The sequence below is a fragment of the Macaca mulatta genome, chromosome X, assembly GCF_049350105.2.
Source record: "Macaca mulatta isolate MMU2019108-1 chromosome X, T2T-MMU8v2.0, whole genome shotgun sequence".
NCBI lineage: Eukaryota > Metazoa > Chordata > Mammalia > Primates > Cercopithecidae > Macaca > Macaca mulatta.
This window is the reverse complement of record NC_133426.1, coordinates 156,968,167-156,994,382: the sequence shown is the minus strand read 5'-3', so window position 1 is coordinate 156,994,382 and position 26,216 is coordinate 156,968,167. Positions and strand designations below refer to the sequence as shown.

At 41.8% G+C, this 26,216-nt stretch overlaps 1 protein-coding gene across 11 annotated transcripts in view; it reads right to left on the bottom strand.

Annotated features, from left to right (window-relative positions):
* The window catches only part of MTMR1 (myotubularin related protein 1), a 79,079-nt gene that overhangs the window by 24,863 nt on the left and 28,000 nt on the right, over nt 1-26,216 (bottom strand). For all 11 annotated transcript variants that reach the window (XR_013412652.1, XR_013412651.1, XR_013412653.1 and 8 more), the window contains 10 exons: nt 25,557-25,632; nt 20,234-20,328; nt 19,756-19,863; nt 16,481-16,582; nt 16,082-16,165; nt 14,757-14,906; nt 13,654-13,842; nt 9,610-9,795; nt 8,914-9,120; nt 2,230-2,322 (listed from right to left, as the gene is read on the bottom strand). Coding sequence is in view for 7 of the 11 variants with exons in the window: in XM_077988077.1 (XP_077844203.1) it covers nt 2,230-2,322; nt 8,914-9,120; nt 9,610-9,795; nt 13,654-13,842; nt 14,757-14,906; nt 16,082-16,165; nt 16,481-16,582; nt 19,756-19,863; nt 20,234-20,328; nt 25,557-25,632 (1,290 nt within the window). In the remaining 4 variants the exon portion in view is untranslated. The remainder of the gene's footprint in view (nt 1-2,229; nt 2,323-8,913; nt 9,121-9,609; nt 9,796-13,653; nt 13,843-14,756; nt 14,907-16,081; nt 16,166-16,480; nt 16,583-19,755; nt 19,864-20,233; nt 20,329-25,556; nt 25,633-26,216) is intronic.

Here is a 26,216-nt window from a genome sequence, read left to right as displayed (position 1 = left end):
CAAACCCCAACACACAGGGCCCTGGTAAACAAGGGAGCCATCTAGGGATCCCCTTCCCTTGAGCTGATCAGGCCCATTGGCTTCAGTTCAAAGTAGGTCATAAGGCCATAGTTCCTGCACTGTATTTTTTTTTTTTTTTTTTGCTGTTGTTGTTGTTATTGTTGTTGTTTTCCCCCTCATCTCCAACATCTAAACCTGAGTTTGGTCTCCTATCCTTATGATAAGAGACAGTGCCAGGGCAATGGACCTGGAACCGGAGAGAGAGACAGGCAAAAGAGAGTAGTTTCCCCAGTGCCTGCTGCCCAGCCTGGCTGAGGGTGGGGCTGTGGGGTACAGAACAAGTTAGGGGGCTGAGATCCAGGGTCTGGGCCTTCTCCTGCTGGTCATTCACCAGGAGCTCTGGCCTTGGCTGCTTCAGTCATGGGGAAGGGAAGCAGCCAGGACACTGCCGGTGATCTGCAGGGTTTCTACCAACAGCCCTGCTGCTCTTGATTGATTCTCCTGCAGCCTTATCACCATCAGCCATCTGCCTCCCTACTGCAGAAAGTCTGTGAAATACTAGGCCTGTTTCCCCACTGAGAGCTACTGTTACTGATGGCAGTGTGCGTTGGGGCAGAAAGAAGGTTGACAGTCACGATGCTGCCTGTGCTGTCCCGCTCCCCAGCAGCTCTGCCCTGAGGAGGACCTGGAGAACTCAGAAGATGGCTCTCTACCTTGAGTGCACACAGCCAGCCCCTGGGAACCTTCTTCCTGTGATCCTGGGGACAGGCTCAGGTGTGTGTAAAAGTTCCCCAGGTGATTCAGATGTGCAATTGAGTTTGAGAACCAGTGATCTAGCTTAGTGCTCCAAATGTGGTCCTGAGAACTTGTTAGAGACACCAATCTTCAGCCTCACTGACGACCTGCCAGTGCTCTGGGTGTGGGACCCAGCCCTCTGGTTCCGTAAGCCCTTCTGGGGGCTGATGGATGCTCAACTTTGAGACCATTGCTGTAGACTAACACTGCTCAAACCTTAAAGAGCACACAAATCCCCTGGGGCTGTTATTGAAATGCAGATTCTGATTCAGTGGGACTGGGGCAGAGCCTGAGATGTCACATTTCTGATAAGCTCTCAGGTGATGCCAGCGGGTCACAGATCACATTTTCAGAGGCAAGGGAGCACAGAGACATACCTTTAGAAATAAGGAACAAAGGGGAGGGGGTCTGAATAGCCAAAGCAGATTTCATGGAGTCCTCAGGCCCTCACTTAGAAATTAACACTGACTTTTACACCCAGCTTCAACAAACTAATTGGGGTCTTACATGGTCTGATGGCCAGGTCACAGGTGATTAAAGATGGCCTGTTAGAGAGCTGGCCTGGGTAAGAGGGGCTGGTCCCAGAGGTAGGTATGCTGATGGTGCAGGTGAAAGGGCAGCAAACACACTCCACAAGCACAAAGGCTGGCCTGAAGCCTTACTGTTTTTTAGTGCCAGGTACTATTGCTAATTGTGTTGTTGCTGAGCCAGTAACAAAATTAAATGATTGTCATGTTCAGGTTAGGACAAGAAAGTATGAAACACATTTTAGAAACATTGCATAAAAAGGTTGAACACAAAAAATGATTGCAGTGCTTCTAAAGGGATAAGCACCATTTTTGTGGATGTGAAATAGCTTATTCCTCCCAAATGTGGATTTTTTAACATCTTCAAACTGACCTCCATTCTTTACACTGCTTAGTGCCTGTTTTCATGTCTAAGCCATGTCATTTTTGTGCTTTTATTGGATTTTAAGAAAATAAGGGATTTGAATTGAAAAAAAAAAGGGGACTGGGGCAGAGTGTAGAGATTCCTGGATTGCCTGGTCTAATCCCATGTACTAGCAGTTCATTCCCATCCTCATTTCTAACATCTGGCCAAATCTTAGATGAACTGCTCAGCAGGAGACTGTACTTCCTTAACCTTCTGAAAGGGAGCAAAAGCAGCAGAATCTATAGAGGAGTATGGCCTTGGTTTGGACCCAGTGGACCAGATGACTGATAAAAACCATTTGCAAAGAGAAGTAACTTTTGGTGTGAAATTGGTTGTTTCTAATGTTCTGCTTATATTTCTAAGTGAATTAGAATCAAATTGTGTTAAATAATGGGGTCATATTTTACACAAATTCATTTTGAATGAAACAGCGATAATAGTTTAATCTTTAAGATATATTTAAAGCAAAGACTATATAGAAATATATTTGAAATCTCTTACCTGTCTTGTCATTTGCCAAACACAATCAATAAACTGCAGAAATATAGGAGATCGGTCAGCATCAGCATGGTTGTCATTACCATGGCCCACTCGCTGAAAAGAAACAGAAGGTTAAACGTTTTAACCTATGTTATGGTCCTCTTGAAAGTCACTGTAAGTTGTCCAGTGGTAAGAATCATGTTTCATCGGGCCTAATAGAATTCCCGGCACGTAACAGGCACTCAAAAATGTCTATCAAATCGAAATGACTTCCATTACTTTTAGAAAACAAAATTTCAGTTTACAGCATTTTTACATGTTGATTGTTTTATAATTTCTCTTTAATATAGTTCATATCAAGAAAGTATAAGCAACTAGCTAGCAAACTTCAGTTAAAATGGTAGGGTCAAGACCAGCCACCACCCTAAGTGTACAGTGTCAACGTAGGATGCCAATTAGCAGTTCATAAAGTACATTATGAATGCCATTTTCTCTACAAGTATAAAAACACTTTTTCCATTTTTCAGAAATGTCAGGAAGTCTGAGAATCAAAATAATTAATGATTAACAATCCACAACTTTTAACCAATTCTTCATGACTCAGAGAACCCCAAGAACTCAATCTTGAAATGGTAAAGGTAGGGTCCTTGCTTAAGGCAGTCCAGTATTGTATTTCATATCTTTTGATACTTTATAAGTTATCAATAGATTAATACCAAAAGGTAAAAGATAGTATTCTCAAATACATAAATACAATTGCCAAAACACTGAAAATGCCACAAGTAAAAAGATAGCTGAAGGGTGAGGATTCTAAGAGAAGCTTCAAATAATATGACTATGAGCAAAAGGATGTGGGGAAAAAAACTCATTAAGAAAATACAAAGCAATCACATAGAAAGAGCAAAAATACTCTATGAAATTGCCACCTGGAAAGACACAAAAACAAAGAAATGACCAAATCAATATTAACATCTCAGAGTAATAGTGTATTGCCTTCTTTATAAAAAAAAATTTAATTGTGGCGAAATACACATGACATATAATTTATCATTTGAACCATTATTTTTATGTTTTAGAGACAGGGGCTCGCTCTGTCACCCAGGCTGGAGTGCAGTGACACGAGCATAGCCTGCTGCAGCCTCTAACTCCTGGGCTCAAGTGATTCTCCCACCTCAGCCTCCAGAGTGGCTGGGACTATAGGTGTGAGCCACCATGCCCAGCTAATTATTTTGTAGAGATGGGGTCTCACTATACTGCCCAGGCTGGTCTTTAACTCCTGACCTCAAGAGATCCTCCCACCTCAGCCTCCCAAAGTGCTGGGAATTACGAGCATGAGCCACTGCATCCAATCTCATCTTAACCATTTTTAAGTGTCCAGTTCAGTGGCATCAAGCACACTCATGTTATTATACAATCATCACCATTTCTAGAACTTGTTAATCTTTCCAAATAGAAACTCTATACCCATTAATCACTAACTCCCCATTCCCCACCTCCTAGCCCCTGGCAATGACCATTCTACTTTCTGTCTCTATGAATTTGATTATTCTAGGTTCTTCATATAAGTGGAAAAATAAATATTTGTCCTTTGTGGCTGGCTTATTTTGCTAAGCATGTTTTCAAGGTTCATCCATGTTACAGCACATGTCAGAATTTCCTTTTTTAAGACTAACATTGCACTGTATAATCATGTGCCACATAACGACGTTTCAGTCAATGACGACTGTATATCCAATGGTTGTCCCATAAGGTTACAATACCATATTTTTACTGTACCTTTTCTATGTTTAGATACAGAAATACTTACCACGGTATTACAGTTGCCTACGGTATTCAGGATAGTCACATGCCATACAGGGTTGCAGCCTAGGAGTAATAGGCTGTATGTACCATATAGCCTAGATGTTAGCAAGTTTTCCATCTAGGTTTCTGTAAGGTATACTCTATCATGTCCACACAATTACAAAATCACCTAATGATGCATTTCTCAGAATGTACCCTCATCGTCACACACCGCATGGCTGTATAGCTAGAGCACATTCTGTTTGTCCATTCATCTCCTGATGGACACTGGGGTTGCTTCCACCTTCGGGCTATTGTGAATAAAGCTACCATGGACACCAATGTACACGTATCTGTTTGGGCTCCTGCTTTCCCTTCTTTGGGGTATATACCCATCAGCGGAATTGTCAGATCATGTGGTAGTTCCACGTTTAATTTTTTGAGGATTCACCATACTGTTCTCCATAGTAGCTCCATGCATTGCCCCGCTATAAAATCCTTGTAGGACCTGCTGTTCAGTATTTAAGGCACCTAGGGAACTGTTTTACACTGACAGTTCACAATTTAGGATTCACTCTTTCAACAGATAGCCATGGAACTCCTATGGCATATGCAAGGCATCATGCCTGGCCCTCGGACTGTCAAACATTGTCATGGAGAAAGAGGCCAGGTCCTTGGCTAGGCACCTAGGAGACTAAAGCAAATGAGACACTGTACTTGTGCTTGATGAACAATTCATTTGTGGTCTAGTCAAGGGACAAAGATGTATAAATGACAAGGGCAATAAAGTGTTCCAAGGGCTTCCAAGTATGTAGTGGGTATGGTGGGAGCACAAGGGAATGAGTGAACCATCCTAGGATGGGGTAGGGGAAGGAACAGGGAGGGACAGTCATGCGAGTCATCGTCATGAAGGACATTTCATTTGAGATAAACCTTGAAGGACAGGGAGATGCCTGCTTCCCGGGTAGCCAGGAATTGATAACCAGTGGGAATGTGGTGGGGGACACTAAGAAAGCCACAAGTAGCTGAGGCTTACATGGGGCAAGGGAAAGAAGATGAGAGATGAGGCTGGAGATATAGCTAGGGCCAGATCACCAAGGGCTTTGAGCACACACTAGGAGTTTGCTCATAATCCTGTGTGCTACAGGAAGGTGCTGAGGGACTCACACTGGGGAGTGGCAGCATCTGATCTGTTGTTTGGAATGCTCCATCTGGCTCCAGTGGGGGCGACGGATCAGACAGAGCTAGGTTGCAGAAAGGCTACTGCTATTGTTGGGATGTTTGTCCTCTTAAACCTCATGTTGAAATTTGATCCCCAATGTTGGAGGTGGAGCCTAATGGGAGATGTTGGGTCATGGGGGTGGATCCCTCATAAATAAATTAATCCCTCCTTGGGTGGGGGAGTGTGTGAGTGAGTTCTCTGTTAGTTCCCGAGAGAGGTGGTTGTTACAAACAGACTGGCACCCTCTCCCCTCTCTCTTGCTTCCTTTCTCACCATGTGATCTCTACACACTGGCTCCCCTTTACCTTCCACCGTGAGTGAAGCAGCCTGAGGCCCTCACCAGAAGCAGATGCCGGCACCATGCTTCTTGTACAGCCTGCAGAACCGTGAGCCAAATAAATTTCTTTTCTCTCTAAATTACCCAGCCTCAAGTATTCCTTTGTAAAAACACAAACAGACTAGGACAGCCACTTAGGAGACTGCCTAAGGGGGTTGATAAGGCCTAAGTTGCGGGAGCATCAGGGGCAATGGAGATGAGATCACAGATATGCTATCCATGTATTCAAAGTTGTGGGACTGGCTGAGATCACTAACAGGTTAACCACAAAGAGAAGAAAAATGATCCAAGGACTCATCCCTGGGACACCCCAACATTAAGAGGTTGGGAAGATGAGGGAAGACCTGAAAGTTGGGGGAAATTCAAAAGGTCATAGAAACCTAGAAGTCTAATGAAGAAAGTGTTTGGAAGAAAGGAAGAATCAACAGCATCGAATGCCCAGGCCAAATAAAACAAGTGATGACTGTGACAAGACCAGGTTGGTGGGGGGGCATTGTGAGAAGGAATCCTGGCTGAAGTGCTTTCAAGACAGTCTGGAAGGAGAGAAATAGTGACAGTGAGTACAGACAACAGTTTTGAGGAGATTGTTGTAAAGAAGAGCAGAAAATCAGGGTGACACCTGAGGAGGGCTGTGGGGTCAAGAGGGTTTTTTTTTTTTTTTTAGGATATAACAGAATGTCTCTACACCAATGGGAATGATCTAGGGAAGGGGGGGAATGGAGGCAGGATAGAGGGAAGAACAATTAGAAAGTTCCATGATGGAGGCAAGTGGGCAAGGGCAGGATCAGCCTCAGCTGGAAGCCCTGATGGCTTATTCACAGAACTCCAGGTAGGGTACACAGATCCAGAGGGTGGGTGGTTGCAGGCTTGAAATCACTGTTTAGAGGCTGGCTCTACCTTAACTAGCTGTGTGACTTTAGGCAGATAACCCACATTCTTGAAACCTCAGTTTCCCCATCTGTCAATGATATTACTATCAGGATTAAACAAGATGCTGCACGTTAACAGTGCCAAACACATAGTGGTGGCTTAGTAAATTGAGGCCATTAGGAATCTGATAGTCCTATTGCCTTCACTGTGACCATGGTGCAGTGAGCCCCAGCAATGGCAAGTAGGCATGGGAGCAGAGGACTGTAGGCACACCCTGATGCGTGCACCTCTGCTCAGTCCCAGTGCATGCTGCCATCGCTGCCATCTCACTAGGTAGCCTTCACCACTACCCCTCTGGCAAAGCACCCGTTCAAGCTTTCTCTCCCCTAGGACATACAGTTTGGGGAGGAAGGTAGAAGGCAGTGGCCTCTGAGTCTTCTGAGATGGCCCAATACAAACATCAGGAAAGATTCCACACACTCTCTCTTCCTTACCGAGACCAGCTTTTGCTGATGGGGGAAGAAACAAAGGAGTTGGTGATGTTGTTTAAAACTTCCCTGGCACTTAGCATGGGCCAAGCATTGCCCTAAACGTTTGACACATATAAACTCATTTCTCCCACAAAATGCCCGATTTCAGAGAGGAGGGAATGAAGGCAAAAGAGGGGAAGGAAAATGTCCAGGGATCTGCCAGTAGCTCCCAAAGGGCATGCAGCTCAGAGACTGCGGACTTGCCCCTTCTCTCTGGGAGGTCCTCTTGCAGGGGCTCCACCCCAGGAGTGCAGGGACAGCTGGAAGCTTGGCACACTCACACCAAAGCCAAGGAAATCCTTGCACTACCCATCCTCCTGCTTTCCATAGCAAGTCTAATGGGGATTTCAGGAGTATTCCCATTCAATGCACAGTTCAGACAGATCCCTAACAGCTCAATGGCTTGGACAGACCAGAAGTAGCTGCCAGTTGGACTAAAACACAAATGGCAGCCCAAGAATGCCCTACTGGATGACCTCACAATTTCACTCCTAGGTATATAACCCCCTAGGTTGAAAGCAAGTTGTTATAGGCCGAATTGTGATCCCCAAAATTGAGGCCTGAACATTCAGTAGCTCAGGAATGTGTCCATATTTGGAGACAGGGCCTTTAAAGAGGTGATTAAGTTCAAATGAGGGCATTAAAGTGGGTCCTACCCCAATCTCACTGGTATCCTTATGAAATGAGGACATCTGGCCACACAGAGACACAGCAGGAGTGTCCAGTAGCTCCCAAAGGGAAGAAAGACCTTGTGAAGAGGTAGCCAGAGGGTGGCCATATGCAAGGAAAGAAGGGAGACCTCAAGAGAAATCAATCCTGCTGGGACCTTGATTTTGGACTTCCAGTCTCCAGAATTATGAGAAAATTAATTCCTGTTGTTTCAACCATGCAGTCTGTGGTAGCTTGTTATGGCAGAAAACTTATATACTAACATTCACAGCAGTATTCTTCACAATAGCAAAGGTGGAAACAACCCAAGCATCCATCAACAGATGAACAGATAAACGAAATGTGGTCTATACACACAAGGGAATACTATTCAGCTATAAAAAATAATGAAAATTTGCTCTTTGTCACAACATGGCTGAACCTTGAAAATATTATGCTTAGTGAAATAACTCAGTCATGGGAGGACACTGTATGATTCCACTTATATAAAGTACCTAGAAAAGGTGAATGTATATGAAGACAGAAATATTAGTGGTTGTCAGGGGCTGGGGTAAGTGAAGAATGACTGTTTAATGTATACAGCATTTCCTTTGAAGTGAAGAGTATGGTTTTTTGTTTTTGTTTTTTGTTTTGTTTTGTTGTTGTTGTTGTTGTTGTTGTTTTGAGACGGAGTTTTGCTCTATTGCCCGGGCTGAAGTGCAGTGGCACGATCTCGGCTCACTGCAACCTCTGCCTCCCAGGTTCAAGCAATTATCCTGCCTCAGCCTCCTGAATAGCTGGGACTACAGGCACCCGCCAACATGTCCAGCTAATTTTTGTATTTTTAGTAGAGACGGGGTTTCACCATGTTGGCTAGGCTGGTCTCGAACTCCCAACCTCAGGTGATCTGCCTGCCTGGGCCTCCCAAAGAGCTGGGATTACAGGCGTGAGCCACTGCGCCTGGCCACAGTATGTTTTGAAACTAGAGGTGATGGTTACATAACATTGTGAATCTACTAAAGGACACCGAATTGAGCATTTTAAATGGTTAATTCTACATTATATGAATTTTATCTCAATTTTTAAAAAAGGCATAACTACACTAAGATAAAAATGCCTTACCAGGAACATACAATGCTTGAGGTCCATGTATTTTATTATGGCAATTCAGGTCTGATATGATACAGAAGAGAAAGCCTGCACACGTGTGTGTGTGTGTGTGTGTGTGTGTGTGTGTATGTGCTTGTGTCACACATGATGTTTACATCCATGATACAGCAAAATAGTACAGCATAAACCTCACTGTCTCAACTTACCAGTGCAAACCTGTGTCCAAAGCTTATCCACTCCTTTTCTACGAGAGTTTCAAATCCTTTAATGGTCCTGTAGTAACTGTCCAACATTAGCATAGCCAGAGATGTGAGCTGGGCTGTTCGGTCCCAACCATCGCTGCAATGCACCACCACAGATGTTTTCCCGGATTCTATTTTATCAGCAATTCTTACTGCCCCAGCAAGCAGCATCTTCAGAAAAAAAGGCACATTAGATCAGGCTACATTGAATTTCAATTAAATGTAAAACAATGTAAAATAATTCTGGGGAGAGCTTTGGAAGTTCTGGTCAATAATCCAAACAAGAATGGCATGCAATCAGCTGAGAATCACTAGGAAACATTAGCATCACATTAAAAAAAAAAAAAGAAGAAGAAAGAAAAAATCTTATACTGGAGAAAAACTACAGGAGTAAATATGGTTCCTTATTAAAGGGCCACAAAGTTCTTTAAAAGCCTGACCTAAGGCAAGCATTTTCCCCTTTTCACTATGTCACAAAAGTCCTCCACAAAGATCCCAGTCTGATGCTGCCCATGGAAACTACTTAATAAGAAAGTTCATGCACACAGCCAAGAGGCACTTATTTGCAATGTTGAAAAACCACTTGGAGATATACGTATTTATGGCACAGGCACAAAGAAGTCTTAACTGGAAAGCATATAAAGTACTGGATCTCTTTACCCTTATATATTCCAGCCAATGCGTCCCATCCACATTGGAGAGCCACCGTGCCTCATCGATTGAAGGGTACACAATCTCTTTTAATTTGCGTAGTGACTCTCGCATGACATGAATGTTGTGGATCTCCAAGAACACAAGTTCTGCGTTTGGGTAAGCACTTTCACTTTCATATCCTCCACCCTTTGTCTATGAAAAACAAAAGAGATACATCACATTATCTGGAATTAACTTTTCTATTCTTTCTAGTGCTATGAGATACAGACCACTAAAGAAGCAACAAACTCATTTGTAAATAAACCTCCTATATCCTTATATGAGTTTCCTAGGGCTGCTGGAAAAAGAACCACAAACTCAGTGGCTTAAAACAGCAGAAGTTCATTCTCTCCTAGTTCTGGAGGCTGGAAGTCTGAATTCAAGGTATTGGCAGTGCCATGCTTCCTCCGAACACTCTAGGGGAGGATCCTTCCTTGGCTCTCCCGGGTTCCGATAGCCCCGGGTGTTCTTGGCTTATACACACATCATTCTAATCTCTGCCTCCATTTCCACCTGACCTTCTCTCCTTTGTCGGTGTCTATCTCTTCTCCTCTTCTTCTAAGGACACAGTCATTTGGCTTAACCCCGACCCCCCAATTCACTATGACCACATCCTAACTTAATTACATTTGCAAAGACCCTATTGTGAAATACAGCCACATTTATGGGTACTTGGAGTTAGGACTGCAACATATCTCTGATCTAACACTGGGATGTGCTTACGGAACTGGAAAGGACCTCACATAGCTGAGACATGGACCTGGGAGATGTGGCGAGACAGGAAGGAAAGGACCAGTGGGTGGAGGGTTTTGGAGACCCTGTTCAGGAACCTGGATATCACTGCCTTGCGGCTCTGAGGGATGTGCACAGAGCTGTCCACTGAGAAAATCACTCTGTACAACATGGTGACTACAGTCAATAACAATGTAGTGTGTATTTGAAAATTGCTGAGAGAGTAGATTTTAAGTATTCTCACTACAAAAAATGGTATGTTAATTAGCTTGATTTAGCCATTCTACAATGTGTACATATATCAAAATACCACGTTGTACACCATAAATATATACAATTCATTTATCAATTGAAATAGTAACACTTTTTTTTTTTTTTTTTTTTTTTTCCTTAAAGATCACTCTGGTCATAATGTGGAGATGAGATTGCAGGGTGTGAGGCAGACATCCAATTTCAAGGCTCCTGCTGTAGGTGAGGTAAGAGATGATGGGTCGTCCAAGAACTAGAAGAGGGGAGCATACTTCCTAATTCATTCCATGAGGCTAGCAGTATCCTGATATCAAACTAGACAAATATATCATAAGAAGAGAAAACCACAGATTAACATCCCTTATGACAATACATGCAAATATCCTCAACAAAATACTAGCAAACCCAATCCAAGAGTATATGAAGGGGACTGATTACATACCATGAACAGGTGGGATTTATCCCAGGAATGTAAGGAGGTTTTATTAGCTTCCTATGGGTGCTATCACAAACTGGGGGACTTAAAACAACATAAAATTTATTCTCTCACAGTTCTGGAGGCTGAAAGTCCGAGATCAGGGTGCTGGCAGAGTTGGTTCCTTTAGGAAGGTATAGGAAAGAATCTGTTCCACGTCTCTCTCTTAGCTTCTGGTGGTTGCTGGAAGTCCTTGGCACTCCTCAGCGTCTAGCTGCATCATTTAAATATCTGCCTCTATTGCCACATAACCATCTTCCTTCTGTGTGTGCCTATGTCTCTATGTGGCTTTCTTATACGGACACTAGGCACTGGATTTAGGGCCTACCCTACTCCAAGATGACCTCATCATAATTAATACATCTGCAAAGATCCTATTTCTAAATAAGGTCACATTCTGAGGTTCCAGTTGGACAAACTTTTGGGAGACATTTTTCAATCCACTACAGTGGTTCGACATACAAAAATCAACCAATGTAATACCAATGCAAGAAGAAGATATGAAAGGCAGCCAGATTGGAAAGGAAGAAGTCACATTATCGTGATTTGCATATGACATAATCTTATAAAGAACTAATGGAGACCTAAAAATACTCTGTCTGTTTCCTAGACACATATACTGCCATAGTTAAAATTATTCTAGATATATAATTTAGTGTCCTGTCTCTATCTCTCCTGCATAGGACAAAACACAATGAACTGCCCTCACCCTGTTGACTAGTCTGAAGATGGCCTCCACCGATACAGCTTTTCTCACATTTTGTAATTCCTTGGGATATGGTGGTGACAGGAAGGAGGCAGAGATGTAGAAGACGGACACAGGTAATGATCCAGATGTGGGGAGCAAGGGGACCTCACTGAGGGATGCCTCCCTAGGGTAGGCTGAAAAGTGGCCCCGCCAAAGACATCTACTGGCAATGGTGAATGCGACCTTATTTGAAGAGAAGGTCTTTGCAGATGTTTAAGGATCCTGAGATTTGCAGATGTGCTTAAGGCTTCAAAGATTAATTGAAAAGAGGGTCTTTGCAGATGTGTTTAAGGATCCAGGATTATTTCAGGTGGACCCTAAATGTCATCACAAGTGTCATTCGAAGAGAAAGGAGGAGACACAGAAACACAGAGCAAGAGAGGGTCATGTGATAACAGAAGAAGAGATTGGAGTGATGTGGCTGTAAGCCCAGGAAGGCTGGGGCAGCCACCCCATGCTAGAAGAGGCAAGGAATAGATTCTCCCCTGGAACGTTTAGAGGGAGCAGAATTGGCCTCCAGAATTGTGGTCAATACATTTCTGGTGCTATAAGCCACCAAGTTGGTAGTAATTTGTATGACAGCCTCAGAAAACTAATACTCCCCCATCTTCCTCCCTGCCCTGTTCCTCTCCCAGTCTTCCCCATCTCAGTAACAGACACCACCCTCAAGTCAGACACCTGGGCAGCCCCCTTGACCACAGGGGTGGTGAGCTTATCAGCATCATGTACTGTGCCCTGAGGATGCACCCGCCGCTGTGCTAAGTCATTTACATGCATTCTTCTCACTGAATTTTAATCCTCACACAACCGTGACATGAGACACTGACATTATCTCCTGTTTACAGAAGAGGAACCTGAGGCACAGAGAGAGGTTAAGTAACCAGCTCTGGAATCTAGAGCACCAAGTGGCAGAACCTGGAGGAAAACCCAGAGGTAAGTGATTCCAAAGCCGAGATGTCTCACCAACTTACCATCCTGCCTCTCAGGCCAGTTGGAATACACGGAGGGTTTGTGGCCCGGGAAACAGCCAAGCAGAGATGTCAGCCATACAATGGGACAGAAATCCAGTCTCAACCTTAGGAGGGATCAGGACAGGATAGAAACTGCAGTGTCAAGCTCAAGTTGAACTCAGCATACAGACAGTGTTTAAAGCTGTGCCATCAGAGATGGCCCCAGGAGTCTGTGTGGAGCAGAGAGGACCCCAGACCGAGTTCAAGGAGCAATGCCATTTGAAGACTGGGAAGAGAAATCAGTTAAGGAGATGGAGAAGGCCAGGCTGAATGAAAAGCGAGAGAAACTCAGGGTGTGATATCATGAAAGTCATGGGAACGGAGGTGTTTTTAACCACATCTCACTGCCACCCAAGGTACACTACACAGGTGCTCCATGAGATTTATGGAAACTTTGTACATTTACACATTTCACATCGCTGATACCATTCTAAAAGAAATTCAGACCAGACATGAATTAATCAAGTAACCACTATATTTCTTAAACGGACTTTCAAGTCCTCACGATCGTATCATTAAAATGCTAAATCCTTTAGATGATCATTGTCTTTCTAGGTCTTTGCTTAATTGATTTAGCAGACAGGATATTGTAGAGAAGCAATGAAACAGACAAGATCCCAATTCATGTGAGACACCAAACATAGCCCAAGGAGCATACACCAGGGAGGAATAGCTATGGACTCCAAATGATTCTAACTTCAGGTGGTGAAAAATCAACGAGTTATTCCAACTGCATAATGATTTACAGACAGGACATGAAAATATCCAATGTTTCTGCAATGCTATTAAGAATATACCTTGTTGGTATCAGCGACACTGTTTTGTCGAGCATCAAAAATGATAAGCTTGTGTGACTGTGCGTTAGCATCCATTATTGTTTGCAAATATTTTTCATCCTCTTTGCAGCGCTTATCATTGGGACCCACAAGTGGCTGGCTGCAACGGGTAATTGTTGCTTGACTTTCCGGATGAATCCATGACAACACCTAGTGTTTTTAAGCAACAAGTGTTAGTACAGTTCCTAAAGCAATGTATGCTCTAATTACCTGGTAGGAAAAACAAGTTCCCTTCTCAAGCATGGTCTCTTACACATATTTTCTTCAAAAGTGAGAGTGGACAGGCCAATCACAGAGTTGTAGTGGCCATCAGACTCAATGTTTTGGTCAGGATGAAACAATTCTGACTACATGAGATCTAAAAATCCCCTCCCACCCCAAAAATTCTATGATTCTAAGAAAAACCCAAATCAAACTATTACTAAAATCTAGCCCCATTCCAATTTGATTGACTAATTTTATCTTGTCTCCTAATTTTAAAAACAACTTTGTATCTCAACAATAACATACGTGGCAGGATAAGAACAAAGTGAATATACAGTCTCTTATAAAATCTGCCACTCTGCCACCCCACCTCTCATTTTCCTCCAGTGGCCAAGTGACTCAGGATTACACCAGATGCAAACTCTGGGCTCAAACCATTACTCCCTGCTGTCTGCTACTACTTCTGTAATGATGTTCCCCCCACGCAGCTATGGCATCATGCTCAGTATCTAAGAAAGAAGCATTTTCTCTAGGATGATGCAGTGAAACCAGCAATGCCAACTGGTAATACAACAGCATGCTAACTTGTTCTTGCTACTCCTTTGTTATTCTCTACTACTTTTAGAGGGTATGACTAAAGTTACCCTTATACTTAGTTATAGGAAATCGTACAAGAGGGAGTCATAGCAAACAGATTGCTTATATAATTAGGTATCTGTTGAGAATCAAAGGTATATCCAGGTTTATAAGTTTATTTTTCTGCTTTCCATTTTTGTTCACTGAATTCTTGTCTTAAATCTTTCCATCTTAGACCTAACGCAATACATATTCCTGTATAAATGACAATGTTTATTACTTACAGGGACTCTGCCTTTTGCTCGAAAAGCTGCCACTTTTGAAAGGTCATCGTCTTTTACACTAGTTGGCACAACAATGATGGCAGGGTAGGTGTCACAGAACTCATAATTACTGTTTATTTTGGATATTTTCCAACTCTCATTTGGCAAACCCTGTAAGGTGTTGGAGAAAGAAGAAGAGGGGCAAATGCATGACTTTACGCTTTGAAAAAGTACTAAGCATGAAGCATATCCATTTCTTATTTGCAACTAAAATCCATTTATAATTTGTTGTTTATTGTAACTTAAAAGTCAATATATATATTTATTTGGTAAAACCAATTTCCTAGACATTTCTAAAAATCTAAAGAAGCAAAAGAATATCCAAACCATACTAAAACATGAAAATTATACACTAGAATCACATTTCTATATATTTCTTGTCCTATTTTCTATAAATAAGCTCAGTGTTATTTCTGAAAATATACTCAAAAGTCCTTTAGAAACACAGATACTTCTTACAAATGTCTAAAATAAGTAACGTAAAACGTTATACCAAATATAAGGTAGAGACAACATCATGAAACAAACGTAATGAAAATAAGATCTTAGTGGAATAATTTGAAGCTGACAATGCACTGAAGAGTTCCCAGACCCAGGAACACCGGATCAGAATTATGTAGCCACACCACATGCTTCGAATCTAACTGTAGTCGGTGGTTTGGATCCTTACTCATCAATTCTTTACCAGAACATCCAATAAAAACCATCTGGCAAATTTGGTTTTTAAACCCGTCCTTGTCCTTGAGTCCCACTCACCCTCTGGAAACAGGATGAACAAACAATTACAAAGTCTAAGGTTTGGCACAGGGAGAAGAGAGCATCAAGAGAGATGGAGAACTATAAGCTAGCAGTTACACCTGTGCATAACTTGTTTGAAAAAGTTTCTTCTCTGGCCGGGCACGGTGGTTCACGCCTGTAATCCCAGCACTTTGGGAGGCCAAGGCGGGTGGATCACGAGGTCAGGAGATCGAGACCATCCTGGCTAACACGGTGAAACTCCGTCTCTACTAAAAACACAAAAAGTTAGCCGGGCATGGTGGTGGGCGCCTGTAGTCCCAGCTACTTGGGAGGCTGAGGCAGAATAATGGTGTGAACCACGGGAGGCGGAGCTTGCAGTGAGCCAAGATTGCGCCACTGCACTCCAGCCTGGGCGACAGAGCGAGACTCCATCTCAAAAAAAAAAAAAAAAAAAAAAAGTTTCTTCTCCACCACATCATTTCTAACCTTTTAGAAGTGAAAAAGATGCTCAACCTATTATTTACAGTTTGATAAGCAATATACTTTACCTGTCTCTTATATTCAGATACTGGATCATAAACTTTCCAGCCATTAATTGGAAATTTTTCTTTATAGCTGAATGCAAATAGTGCCTGGACACAAAAACCACAAAACACATATGTCATTATTTATTTTTATATCATATACCCAACATTAAAGCTTTTCATTCTAATATGAGCTGAGTGTATTAAGATTCCTATTTTAGTCTGTAAATTTTAAAGCAACGAAGTAGCAGCTTTTCTTGAGCATTACCCAGAGCTGACAAATTTCAAATATTCTAATATTAGTCACCAACGGAGGAAAAAAGAGAGGGGGAAAGAAAAACCTCTGGAAAAAGGAATAATTAAACATAGGACATTTGGACCCCCACAAATGCATGTAGAAAAGGTTTACTTTGGTGTATTTACCTGTCCATTAGAAAGAGGAAATGCATGTTTGTTGAGGTTTTCAAATATCCCTAGTTTACTCTGTTCTTCCTGTTTATAAGCAAGCCGCAAGTTCCTCATATCCTGTTAAACAATTAGCAAAACTCAGTTATTCAACATACATCGGGCACCTATACGCCAGACACCGTGCCATAAATAAGGAAATTAATTTTTTTATTCATCTCTCCTTTTATACTTTATCTTGCTCCAACTAACAAAAGACAATTTAACAAAAATACCTCCAATGATATTTTTAAAAATTAAGTGAGGGAATTGGAACAAAGGGGATATGTGTGGTAAAAATTCATCAGATGGAAACAAGAAGATTCATACCCAAGTCCTGTGCACTTTCTTGCTAAACTTGTGCCACAAAATTAGTTGTACTCTTTAAGCTGCTGAAAGAATCAGTTAAGAATTCATGCCATCCATAAAACAGAAATGTAGCAGACACTCCTCCCCCACATACTCACAGAAAGGACTCCCTATTGGGTACAGACTGTAGCCCTCAGTAACATCCTTACAGCAATACAATGCTGTTTCTCCACACCACAGTTTCTTAAAATGCCCCCCAATGCAAGCTGATAGCCAAAGGCCAAAGCACAAGTCAGCAGGAATAATCCCACCAAGGCCGACTGTGATGGTGTGATTTCTTCCCAGGATGTTTTCAGCAGTGTCCTTGACCTTTCAAAATCTATGCTCTTGTTAGTTAAACACAAAAATCTCACTCTTCTTTAACATTATATGAACTTTGAAGGTAAATATGACCACAAATTAAAAAAATAGCAATTAAAATGAAGTTATTCTTGTGGTATTATTTGTAACAGCAAAAAGAATGGAAATAACCTAAATGTCCATCAATAGGCGGCACTTATAATTAAACTGCAGTACAGTTGATGAAACACTAAAGAGCTGTTAAAAACAAGCAGCAGCTCTGTACGCACTGACGTAATGGAGTGTTGCAATGTATTGTCAAGGGGAAAAAGAAAAGGAGTAGAACAGTGTATATAATATACTACCATTTACATTTTCTTTTTTTTTTTTTTTTGAGATGGAGTTTCACTCTTGTTGCCCAGGCTGGAGTGCAATGGCACAGTCTCCGCTCATTGCAACCTCCACCTCCCTGGTTTAAGCGATTCTCCTGCTTCAGTCTCCCGAGTAACTGGGATTACAGGCACCCACCACCACTACCAGCTAATTTTTGCATTTTTAGTAGAGACAAGGTTTCACCATGTTGGTTAGGCTGGTCTTGAACTCCTGACCTCAGGTAATCCACCTGCCTCGGCCTTCCAAAGTGCTGGGATTACAGGCATGAGCCACTGCGCCTGGCCCCACTTACATTTTCAAAGAAGGACTATACATACATTCTCATGTGCATAGGCTAGCTGTGGAGGGTTACATTAGAAATCAGTAACAGTGGGTGCCTGAAATGAGTGGAATGGGGAGGCAGGGTGGTGGGTGGAAGGAGACTGATTTTTTACTATATACAGTTTTTGTATCTTCTAAATTGTGTATCACCTGTTAAAAAAATAAACCCCACACCTTATAAGGCTCTTAGGCATGATCTGAGAAGACTGGGAGCATGACCTTAGTAATTCTAGGTTAGAGAACATTTAAAGTAGTTGTTAGCAAATGCTCACCCTGGCCATAAAAATATCTTAGTAAAAGAGCCCCAGGACGCCTGCCTAAGCAACATAATTTCCTGAAATGCTCTCCCTCTAAGCTACATGGCTACACACATACACCTCGGTGGCTGACTGAGCTGACTTGCTATTTCAGATTGCTATTTAAGATTGCTTACGAGCTAAGGAAAGAGCACGTGCAAAGATTCTGGGGCGGGGCGGTGGCGCGGTGTGTGTCAAGTATGAACCACCAAAGGAAAGCCCATGTGACTGGGATGGCCAGAATGAGAGGAGGGCAGTTTGAGACGAAGCTGCAGAGGAAAGGGGGTCAGGCAGAGAAGTCTTGTAAGGAGAGTTTTTCCTTTAGTCTAAGGATAATGGGAAGATACTCAAGCGTCATGAGAAAGGGGACGACATGTTTCAAAATTGCAGAACCAATCAAGTCATCCCTCTGCTTGCCACTGTTCCATATGGGGAACCCTGCCTGAGAAGGACAGTTGTCAGGTAGTGCCTAAAGTGAGTTTAGTAAGCCAACAGATTCATGATCTGGAAGAGTAAAGTGTTCTTTGGGAAAAAAAAAATGGTTTTGAGCGCAGTCTAGGACCAACCAGAGGGAGCTATCCTCAGAGACTTGAATCAAAACAAATCGATTGTAAGGAATCCTAACCCAAAATTTGGAAGGGGCCCTGACGATCCTGCAGGCAGGATCTCTTCCCTGGTACTTCAGGTAGGGTTTTTGGTAAACCACATTATCAAAGTAAAGTCACTGGGAATAAAATACATCAGTTAAGAGTGGGTCCTACATGACTTCATGATTAAAGTTATCACACACATTTCTACTTAAATTATTAGAAGGGTACAAAATAAACAAACAAGCCCAGCTCAACATAAAAATTCCAGCATAGCCAAGAAACTTAATCTCATTTTTAATCACAAAATTTATGGACCACTGCTGTCCCTTTAGGAAGTCTCTGACCATCCACACTGTTCTGAATGTGTCTTAAAACAACAACCTGGGAAAATGTATTGATCTCTGCTTTTCACTTGATGTCTCTGAGATGTGACAAATAATCACTTAGGTTACAGGTCCACATTAATTAGAAATACAGTCGGCCCTTACTATCCATGGGTTCCACATTTGAGGATTCGAACAACTGCAGATAGAAACTATTTTTTAAAAGGATGGTTGTGTTTGTGCTGAACATGCAGAGACATTTTTTCTTGTCACTATTCCCTAAACAATACAGTATAACAACTATTTACATAGTGTTTACACTGTATTAGTTATTATAAGCAATATAGAGATGATTTATAGTATACGGGAGAATGTTCTTAGGTTATATGCAAATACTACATCATTTTATATAAAGGACTTGGACATCCATGGATTTTAGTATCTGAGGCGGAGGTCCTGGAATCAATCGCCCACTGATACCAAGGAACAACTGTACTTCAATAGAAAAGGTTTATTTCAAAGGGCTACATAATAGTTTAAATTCGATATGAGATTTGAAGAGGTTGCTATCCCGAAAACATTTGAGTTACTAGCAGTACAATTATTCTACTGTCCAAAGACCATGAAGAGACTGAGGGAGAAAAAGTTCAGATCTTTAGTTTTCGCTTGTGTTTCTATTATACCTTGCACACTATCTCTATACCACAGGAATTGTCTCCATGGCTCTGTGCTCCAATCTTCTCAACTCTGCTGATCACTCCAAGGGGAACATCAAGGATAAAATGTGGGTCCTAGGTTTAAAAATTAAGATCAATGTCTATTAGTGTCAGTCAACAGTTTTCATATTTTAAGTCTTCGCTGGGTTACAAAATATGTTTGTTTACTTCGCATTTCCTCTTTGTCCCAGCTAAACTGAAGTCTGATTGATAGCATTCCTTATGAAATATGTATTGAGACAACAATGGAATTTCCCCCCCAGGTTTAAGCAGTACTTTAACAGCCTTTGTTTTCAAGATACAAACATCTGTTTGCAAAGATGTACATCTCAAAACTCAACCTGTGGTTATCTCAGGGTAATGGGATTTCAGGGGTCTTTTTACATTCTTCTTTTAGTGCTCCAAAGTGTTTCTTTTAAAATAAAACACACTTTAAAAAACTCACCCTCTCGACATTTTTGAAGTACAGCTTAAAGTCCGTCACTGTCAGGGTTCCACTCACTGCTCCCATAACTGGACAGATATACATGACATCTTTCACTGAAAGAAAAGGGCCAAAGTAGCAACTACTGCCATAGACAAAACCTAGAACCACATCAATGAAGTGGGAAAAAAACTTGTTTCAAATTCCTTGTCGGCTTCCTTATCAGTTTTAACTTTTTGTTAATATCTATTAAGTGCATGACCTATTTAATCCCTATTAGTGTTAAGAAGCTAACATCTATCACAAAGACACCACATCTTCATGTTTTCCCAAAGTGCCATTCCACTGGAATGACAAGAATATACATAGCTATATATGAGTCCAAGTGAGACAACAAAAGGCTTTAATGTCACTGAACCAAATTCTCAAACTACTTCCATTTAACTTTTCTGTAACTCCTTATGTACTGAGAGCCTTCTATTGCTGGGATTCTGGGTATAATTGGAAACAGTTCCTGTCCATGAGCAGCCTATGACCTGTGAGAGATACCACACAGAAAAATCGCCATTATACTAGAGCAGAGGTCCCCAACCTTTTCGGCAGCAGGGACCCGTTCATGGAAAACAATTGTTCCATGGACCAGGGCGGAGGTAGGGGGATGGTTTCAGGATGAAACTGGTTCACCTCAGATTATCAGGCATTAGACCCTCATAAGGAGCATACAACCTAGATTCCTCACATGCGCAATTCACAATAGGGTTCGTGTTCCTATGAGAATCTAACCACTGATCTGACAGGAGATGGAGTTCTGGCGGTAATGCTCAATAGCCCGCTGCTCACCTCCTGCTGTGCAGCCCTGTTCCTAACAGGCCGTGGACTAGTGCTGATCCACAGCCCATGGGTTGGGGATCCCTGTACTAGAGGCTGACAAAAGCTAAAATAAAAATGTGGACATAAAGTACTACAATGGAAGTTCAGAAAAGGATCAATTTAACTCAGTAGGAAAGTGGGTAGGGGGAGTAAGAGAAGGAAAGGAGGAAGGGCACAGTGATAAGTTGTTAGAGGTTAGTATGCCTGGATCAATGGGTGCAGTGAGGACAGTGGAACACGACGCCAGAGAAGTTGGCAGGGAGCGGACTGGCAAGTGCTTCTGTAGGATACTGAGGCATTATTATCATTATCCTTAAAAGATAACTGACTGTTTAAACAAAAACAAAAACTATATATTGTGGGGTTTATAACATATGTAAAAGTAAAACAGATGACAACAACAGCACAAAGGGTGGGAGGGGACAAATGGAAGTATACTACTGTAAGGTTCTTATCCTGTACATGAAGCAGCATACAATCATTTGAAGGTAGACATAAAGATGTAAAATAACTAGTTACATAACAAAACAAACAATTATAGCTAATATGCAAGCATAAGACATAAAATAGAATTCTAAAAAGTAAAAACCCCATAGTCTCAACCCAAAAGCTCCTTCAGCTGATAAACAACTTTGATAAAGTTTCAGGATACAAAATCAGCATACAAAAATCACTAGCTTTCCTATACACCAACAGCCAGGCCAAGAGCCAAATCAGGAATGCAACCCCATTCACAATAGCCACAAAAATAATAAAATACCTAGGAATATGGCTACCCAGGGAAGTGAAAGATCTGTACAATGAGAATTACAAAATACTGCTTGAAGAAATTAGAGATGACATAAACAAATGGAAACACATTCCATGCTCCTGGATAGGAACAATCAATATCGTGAAAATGGCCATACTGCCCAAAGCAATTTATAGATTCAATGCTATTCCTATCAAACTACCAATGACATTCTTCTCAGAACTAGAAAAAACTATTTAAAAATTCATATAGAACCAAGAAGAATAGCCAAGGCAATCCTAAGCAAAAAGAACAAAGCTGGAGGCATCATGTTACCAGACTTCAAACTATACTACAGGCCTACGGTAACCAAAACAGCATGGTACTGGTACAAAAACAGACACACATAGACAAGTGGAACAGTATAGAGAGCCCAGAAATAAGGGTGCATACCTACAACCCTCTGATCTTCAACAAAAGCAAGCAATAGGGAAAGAATTCCTTTTTCAACAAATGGTGCTGGGATAATTAGCTAGCTATATGCAGGTAACTGAAACTGGATCCCTTCCTTACACCATATACAAAAATCAATTCAAGATGGATTAGAGACTTAAATGTAAAACCCAAATCTATAAAAACCCTGGAAGACAACCTAGGCAGTACCATTCTGGACACAGGAACTGGCAAAGATTTAATGACAAAGATGCCAAAAGCAATCACAATAAAAGCAAAAATTGACAAATGGAATCTAATGAAACTAAAGAGCTTTTGCACAGCAAAAGAAACTATCAACAAAGTAAACAGACAGCCTACAGAACAGAAAATATTTGCAAACTATGCATCTGACAAAGGTCTAATATCCAGCATCTACAAGGAATTTAACAAATTTACAAGAAAAAAAAACAAACAACCCCATTAAAAAGTGGGCAAAGTGGCCGGGCGAGGTGGCTCACGCCTGTAATCCAGCACTTTGGGAGGCCGAGGCGGGCGGATCACGAGGTCAGGAGATCAAGACCATCCTGGCTAACACGGTGAAACCCCGTCTCTATAAAAATACAAAAAATTAGCTGGGTGTGGTGGTGGGCGCCTATAGTCCCAGCTACTCAGGAGGCTGAGGCAGGAGAATGGCATGAACCCGGGAGGCGGAGCTTGCAGTGAGCCGAGATCACGCCACTGCACTCCAGCCTGGGTGACGAGCGAGACTCCGTCTCAAAAAAAAAAAAAGTGGGCAAAGGACAAGAATAGATATTTTTCAAAAGAAGACATACATGCAGCCAATAAGCATATGAAAAAAAGCTCAGTATCACTGAACATTAGAGAAATGAAAATCAAAACCACAGTGAGATACCATCTCACACCAGTCAGAATGGCTATTATTATATTAAAAAGTTATAGCCGGGCGCGGTGGCTCACGCCTGTAATCCCAGCACTTTGGGAGGCCGAGGCGGGCGGATCACGAGGTCAGGAGATCGAGACCACGGTGAAACCCCGTCTCTACTAAAAATACAAAAAATTAGCCGGGCGCGGTTGTGGGCGCCTGTAGTCCCAGCTACTCGGGAGGCTGAGGCAGGAGAATGGCGTGAACCCGGGAGGCGGAGCTTGCAGTGAGCCGAGATCGTGCCACTGCACTCCAGCCTGGGCGACAGAGCGAGACTCCGTCTCAAAAAAAAATAAATAAATAAATAAATAAATAAATAAAATAAAAAATAAATAAAAAGTTATAAAAAACAGATGATAAGGTTGCAGAGAAAAGGGAATGCTTATACACTGTTGGTAGGAGTGTAAATTAGTTCAACCGTTGTGGAAAGCAGTGTGGCGATTCCTCAAGGAGCTAAAAACAGAACTACCATTTGACCCAGCAATCCCATTACTAGGTATATGCCCAAAGGAATATAAATTCTTCTGCCATAAAGACACACTCACATGTATGTCTGCTGCAACACTATTCACAATAGCAAAGTCATGGAATCAACCTAAATGTCCATCAATGCCAGATTGGATAAATAAAATGTGGTACATATACACTACGGAATACTTGCAGCCATAAAAAAGAATGAGATCATATATCCTTTGCAGGAACATGGATGGAGCTGGAGGCCATCATCCTTGGGGATGGGGGAGAAGGCAGAGGAAGTAGGGATTATAAAGGGGCATAAGGAAACGAAAACTTCTGGGAGGTGATGGATATGTTTGTTACCTTGACTGTGATGATGGTTTTTCAGGTGTACACTGTGTCAAAACTCTTCACATTCTGACAATGACAAACTGAAATAATACTCTAGATGGAGTACTTTACTTCACAATGACCTATTTTAATACTTTGCCTCCAGGAATATATTTTATTAAAAAGTAGAGGGTCAATTTACTTACCCTTTGCAAGCCACTGGAGGAGCATGAAGCATACTCACATCACTTAAGGATGTCTTAAGATCTAACTCTAAGATATTTCCAATAATTTGTACTGGAGTGGGGCCAGGCAGGAGTTTCTCTCTCTGAGCTCTGCTTCCAGAGTGAAAGGAAAAGAAAACGGGAGAGAAAGAGCAACAGGACCGCAGCTAAATCCACTGAAGCCTTCTCTTCTTACTACAACAACTGTGAGCTTGCAATCCAAGCTTTTATAACGTTCCCTGCTCATTCAAAATATGTATCTGATGTGCAAAGTTGTCAATCACCTACATGAGCTCTAATCTTTTCTGAGCTGACTTTGATTCACTGACAAATTATAAAACTAAAGTGAAAAACAACCTCTTCACATTTTACATTTTAAATCTGTGTTGTTTACTGTCTGAAGAAGAAGCAGGGGCATGACATAATTACCTCTGCATTTTAAACAGATCATTAAGAAAGCAGTATGAGGGCAGAGCTAGAAGAACGCCCAGAGAAGGAACAAAGAGGTAAGAGGACTGCCAGGATAGAATGAAGTCCTAGAACTCAAGGAAATAAAGAATTTCAAAACCAAGGAGAAGATAAGCATGGTCCACAGACACGGACTAGGATATACAGCAGCAGTAATTGATTGGAGGATCTGGTGGGAGAGCCCCGCTACTCAAATATTCTTGGCACAAGATGACTATACTCTGAGACTGAGTGTGCCTCTTTGGGAGAAAGCCATGATGGAAGAAGGAAACAGTCTAGAAAACCAGACTGTCCAACCCAACCAAGTGATGAGATGAATGGGTCGCATCCAGCTTCCCCTCCCATCCACCCATGGCACAATCAACTACTCCCTGAAAGGCCTGGCAATACACCATGGAGGGATATGGAAGCCCTCATGCCATCACCTTTAAAAGCCAGGATGGCAATACAAGCCCTTGCCATGCACCAAAATTGTACTTTTTGGGATCTGATAAACCACTAAAATTTCTTTGCTAAGTTCTCAAAACTGTTATTAAAACATGATATAGATCTCCTATTGATACATTTTCCTGATACTGAAGGATTCCAACAAAGCAGTGAACTGACGTTACATTGAGTGTCTAATCAGCTTTCAGTTCACCAGGAAAAGTCAGGCTCCTCTTCTGCTGGGAACGCCATCAAATACTCAATTGGAACTTAACGGGATCCTCTACAGTCTTCTATCTCTTAGGTCATGATGACACTAATGAGGATGAATAGATCTAGTCCATTTGTCCCCTAATTAAGTTGGTCTGGCTGATCTCCAGCACACACATCACCTCCACTCGAAAATTAAGTGCCATTTCATTTTATGGCTCTCAACAAGCAAAGTGTACACACAAAACTTACCAATGGCTTTAATTGATTCTCCTGGAAAAAGTGGAGCCTCTTCCATCTGTGCCAGCTTATTTCCATCCCTTAGAGCCTGGCAAAAACAAACAAAAAACAAAACAAACAAACAAAAAAACACCAAACAGGAGTAAATCTCACTTTCTGTATACTTGTGAAAAATTTTGATGTTCTGTGATGTCACTATAAGGCTACAGAAGCGTGCAAAATAAGCACCCAACCCCTCAAAAGACAATTTCAAAGCTCAGCATCACAAGACATCATGCTGCATATTCTAGCAAATTGTTACAACATATTTAAATTTCACAGTTAGGAAGCATTAATACAGAAATGGCTTGACATGACAGAAAGATACTGTAATCACTACACAGATAACTATTAAAAGGTGTCTCTAAAATTTGCAAATAAGGTCAGAAAAAGGTTACCTTTTGAGCATGAAACTAATACAAATAAAACCAACATGAGATATAGGTGCTTAGCTAACTGTAGAAATAACCCAGCCTATGAGACAGTTTGGGAAGGCCAGAAGTCTAATTAAAATAACCAGAGAATAGTCTCAGTACAGTACACAACTAAGGAAAGGCCTAGGCTTTGGTACTGCAGCCCAGCTGTCTGTGTGTGTGTGTGTGTGTGTGTGTGTGTGCGTGCTCGTGCACATGG